Source organism: Andrographis paniculata, unplaced genomic scaffold, assembly GCF_009805555.1.
Source record: "Andrographis paniculata isolate CXL003 unplaced genomic scaffold, ASM980555v1 Contig123END, whole genome shotgun sequence".
NCBI classification, from domain to species: domain Eukaryota; kingdom Viridiplantae; phylum Streptophyta; class Magnoliopsida; order Lamiales; family Acanthaceae; genus Andrographis; species Andrographis paniculata.
The window spans coordinates 17501-22500 of record NW_026137395.1 but is presented as its reverse complement, the minus strand read 5'-3'; the positions used below and the strand labels follow the sequence as shown (position 1 = coordinate 22500).

The 5000-nt window shown below is 50.2% G+C and overlaps 1 protein-coding gene across 1 annotated transcript in view; it reads right to left on the bottom strand.

The window, feature by feature from the left end:
• Nucleotides 1-4892: 4892 nt before the first annotated feature.
• The window catches only part of LOC127251307 (uncharacterized), a 972-nt gene continuing 864 nt past the window's right edge, over nucleotides 4893-5000 (bottom strand). The window contains exon 1 of the mRNA XM_051274970.1: nucleotides 4893-5000. This exon is cut by the window's right edge and continues 864 nt beyond it. Coding sequence (XP_051130927.1) covers nucleotides 4893-5000 — 108 coding nt within the window.

Sequence of the window (5000 nt, the reverse complement as noted above, 5' to 3'; positions counted from 1 at the left end):
CAAGTACAATCTCGAACGGGCTCTTCCCAGTACTCTCATTTTTCTGCAAATTAAAACAAAACTGCGCCACATCGAGTAATTTAGCCCAATCAAGTTGGTTTACCGTCACATAATGTCGTAAGTACACCTCTAAAACTTGATTGACTCGCTCCGTCTGGCCGTCTGTTTGTGGGTGCATAGTCGTGGACATTTTCAATTCCGACCCCAACAGACGGAACAACTCCGTCCAAAATCGCCCAGTAAATCTCGAATCCCGATCGCTTACAATGCTCGTTGGTAACCCCCAATATTTAACAACGTGCTCCATAAAGAGTTTTGCTGTCGCCTCCGCTGTACACTCCTTCGGTGCCGGGATGAACTCGGCATATTTCGAGAGACGATCAACCACTACAAAAATGCTCGTGCATCCATTGGATTTTGGCAAGCCGATGATGTAGTCCATAGACACACTCTCCCACATTCGTCCCGGAATTGGCAAGGGTTGAAGCAACCCCGCCGGTGGATGATTTTCGACTTTGTCTTGTTGGCACACAAGACATGTTCGGACATACTCTTCTACATTTCCCTTCATTCCGGGCCAATAGTACCGCTCCCGTAGCAAGGCCAAGGTTCGTTGTACGCCCGGATGTCCCGCATACTTGGTGTCATGACACTCTCGTAGAATGTCTCGCCTTAAGCTCTCTGTATCTGGTACATACATCCGGTACCCCTTCGTCACGACTAACCCGTCTTCCAATGAATATTTTGTCGTCTTCCCCTCCTCAACCAACTCGAATACGGCATGTGCAAATTCGTCATGCACGAGTCCTTCACGTATCCGATCCACAATGTCACCTTCCACCGAATGTATGGCTGCCACCTTCCGACTCAACGCGTCTGCCACCACGTTAGTCTTCCCGGGTCGGTACTCGATCTCAAATTTGAACTCTGCAAGAAAATCGAGCCACCTTGCTTGTTTGCCTGTTAGTTTCTTTTGAGATTGGAAGTAGCTTACCGCCCGATTGTCCGTCACAATCAAAAAGGGAACACTCGCCTTGAGATAGTGTTCCCAAACTCGTAAGCAATGCACGACCGCGAGCATCTCTTTCTCATGTGTTGGCCATCGCCTTTCCACGTCTGACAATTTGTGGCTTTCGTATGCCACCGGGTGTCCTCCTTGCATTAACACCCCTCCCACGGCAAGGTCCGAGGCATCTGTCATTACCTCGAATGGTTTGGTGAAGTCCGGGAGTGCAAGTACCGGCTCTCTCGTCATTGCCTCCTTCAATGAGTCAAATGCCATTTGGCATTCTAGCGTCCATTCCCACTTTTGCTCCTTCCGCAACATATTTGTCAAGGGCACCGCTATCCCCGAATAGCCCTTTACAAATCGCCTATAATAATTTGTTAATCCGAGGAAAGATCGTACCTCCGTAGGTGACTTGGGTGCTTCCCACTCAACGACTGCCTTGATCTTTCCCGGCTCCATCCGAATCCTCCCATTTCCCACGATGTGCCCCAAGAATCCGACCTCGTTCATCCCAAATTCGCATTTATCCCTCCGAACATAAAGTTGATTCTCCCGTAAAGCTTGGAACACACTCCGCAAATGTTTGACATGATCCGTCATATCTCGACTATAAATAACGATGTCGTCCAAGTACACCACCACAAAGTCATCCAGGAAGTCTCGTAGTACTTCTTGCATCAACGTACAAAATGTTGCCGGGGCATTCGTCAGTCCAAAAGGCATTACTTTAAACTCGTATGATCCGTACCTTGTTGTGATTGCCGTCTTTGACTCGTCGCCTTCTCGGATACGGACTTGATAATAACCCTTTCGAAGGTCAAGTTTTGATAGCACCTTGGCCGGTTGCAATCGATCGAACAAGTCGGCAACGAGTGGCACCGGGTACTTGTTTTTCACCGTTAATTTGTTCAACGCCCGGTAATCATTGCACATACGGAGACTCCCATCTTTCTTCCGTTGGAAGAGTACTGGCGCACCGAAGGGGCTTTTCGACGGGACTATGAACCTCGCTTCCAATAGTTCTCCCAATTGTTTCCTCAATTCCGTCAATTCGTCGGGTGACATTCTATATGGTGGTCGGGAAACTGGTTTTGCATCTTCCACCAAGTCGATGGCATGGTCGACCGCCCTTCGTGGAGGTAATCCCTTCGGTAACTCTTCCGGCATTGTATCCTCAAATTCCTTGAGGACACCCTCCAACTCTTTAGGGGGAATCTTGGTCTCTTTAACCTCGTCACCCGGGAGGTCCTCATCGCTAAGGATAGCTGCAAACGTCGGATCTCCTTTCCTTAATCCCCTTTCGAGTTGCTTTGGTGTCAACTCCTTCTCTCGGAACACCGTTATGTCACATGGCACACTTCCCTCCATGATGGTGTATTTGTCCTCGTGCGGTATCATTGCTAACTTGGTTTGCTCAATGAACCTCATGCCAAAGAACACGCAATAGTCATCAATAGGTGCTACATTAAAATTAACCATACCTTCCCAATCTCCAACTCGGATTGGTACATTCTTTGCTACCCCCGTCAAAGGAGTCCATGCGCTATTCACTCCCTTGAATCGACCCTCCGATGACACCCATTGCAAACCCAACTCATGAGCTATTTCTTTGCTCATGTAATTCGCATCCGCCCCTGGGTCGAGTAGACACAAGTACGAGCGTCCATTAATCTCGACATTCACGTACATCCGTCCTCGATGCTTTTCGCCATCACCTTCTGCTTTCATGCATGCCACCCGTTCTTCCGTTGGGTTAGTGTCCTCGGTCACCGCGGCAACACTCGATCGGTTCGGACAATTTCTCACAAAATGTTCTTTTGAATGACAAACATAACACCCCTCGTACCTTGGTCCTGGCTTAGAAAAATCCCTCGTCGCAGTCTTAGATGCATAGCGGTCGCCTCCGGGTCGGGGTGGTCGTGGGGCAAATCTTGGCGCATCTCCCCCACTTTTGTCCGAGATCATCCTCCTCCCATCGTCCCTCTTGTACGGTTCCCTCCGTTGGAATTCAATCATCCGTGAAGCATACTTCATTGCCTCGTTCACAGTTTCCGGGCACTTATCCACTACCCGCTCTTTTGCCCACGGCTTTAATCCTTCGGTAAACCCAAATAATGCTTCTTCCCGCGTCATTGATGGAATTTCAAGTAGCAAGTTGGCGTACTCGTCTATGTATTCCTTCAAATGCCCCTCTCGATGTACCAACCATCGTATCTTGGCCCTTGCCTCCGTCTCGGCCCTTATTGGTTCGAACTCCGCCTTGAGTTCAGACTTAAACATTGCCCATGTTGTGATGGCCTCGCCATCTTGAGCAAGTTCACTTCTACGCCTCCACCAAATGAGTGCCGAGTCTTTCAAGAAACACGACCCTGTGTGTACCTTGGCCGCATCTCCCATGACCCCTACGGCATTAAAGTAACGCTCCACATCGAAAATAAATGTATCAATTACCCGACCTCTCCGAACTCCCGAGTAGTACTCCGGGCGTGGCACCTCCACTCTAGGTGCTACCGCTACTCCTCCGGTCGGGCCACGAGCTTGCAATTCCGCAATTGCCGCTCTAAGTGTTGCAAGCTCCTCTTGCATCACGGACGGCTCCACCATAGCCGCCTTCTCTCGTCGGGCCAACTCGAGGCGACACGCTGCCACCTCCTCCTTGAGCTTGGCCATCTCGGCATCAAGTGACCTCGTCACTTCTTTCGCGCCATCGCGACATTGTTTTAGTCCCTCCTCGAGAGACTTCGTCAAATCTTCACGCATCTCCTTCTCGACCTCGTCGAGACGTTGATCGACCTCGTCGATCCTTTCGGAATTCCCTCCGAGGAATTCTTCCATACGCTCCATCTTCGCCTCAAAAGCACTTATGGTATCCACAGAAGGGCAGCGTTTGCACTTTCGATGGTGCTTCCCTTCATTGACACCCTCGTTGTTACCCTCGTTCAGGTTCGTCAAGTTGGACCCGTCACTTGCCATCCCTCACTGACTTCGGTTCGAACGAAGCTCTGATACCACTTGTCACGGACCGCCTGGTTGTTCCTCGAACACCTTCCGTGCGGCCTAGCAACTTCCCGACACTTAGAGGTTGCTAGTACAGCCTTTCTTCGAACACTTCTAAGAACACTCAAGAACACGATCAAGAACACTCGATAATCGTAGAGAGAGGAAGTAGTAAGGGAAAGTAGATGTTATTGCTCTCAACTTGATGATTTACAAATGAGTATAATCACCTATTTATACAAGTCCATATCTCCCAACTACCATCTACCAACCCCCACCTACCCTCTTCCACCAACCTTCTACCAACCCCCACCTACCATCTTCCACCAACCCCCACCAACCATCTTCTACCAACCATCCACCAACCCCCAACTACTCCATACAAGTTCTAGTTTTATTTACAAGGTTCCGGACTAGCCTCCGGGTTTTGGCTCCTTCGCTCGGTCATCTCCGGTCACGGACTCGGGTCGTGACACTTGGATGTGGTAGCCGTTTCTCAGGCTCCCTCTCCGGAATCGAACCCTAATTCTCCGTCACCCGTCACCACCACCGTAGGCCACTATCCTACCATCGACAATTGATAGGGCAGAAATTTGAATGATGCGTCGCCGGCACGAGGGCCGTGCGATCCGTCGAGTTATCATGAATCATCGCAGCAACGGGCGGAGCCCGTGTCGACCTTTTATCTAATAAATGCGTCCCTTCCGGAAGTCGGGGTTTGTTGCACGTATTAGCTCTAGAATTACTACGGTTATCCGAGTAGCAGGTACCATCAAACAAACTATAACTGATTTAATGAGCCATTCGCAGTTTCACAGTCTGAATTAGTTCATACTTACACATGCATGGCTTAATCTTTGAGACAAGCATATGACTACTGGCAGGATCAACCAGGTAGCATTCCTCGCGGACGGGCCGGCGCCGCACGGCCGGGGCCGAGGCGGCGGCGGACGTCGCTCGCACGCAGCCAGCGTCGGGGACGCCGCTGCGATTG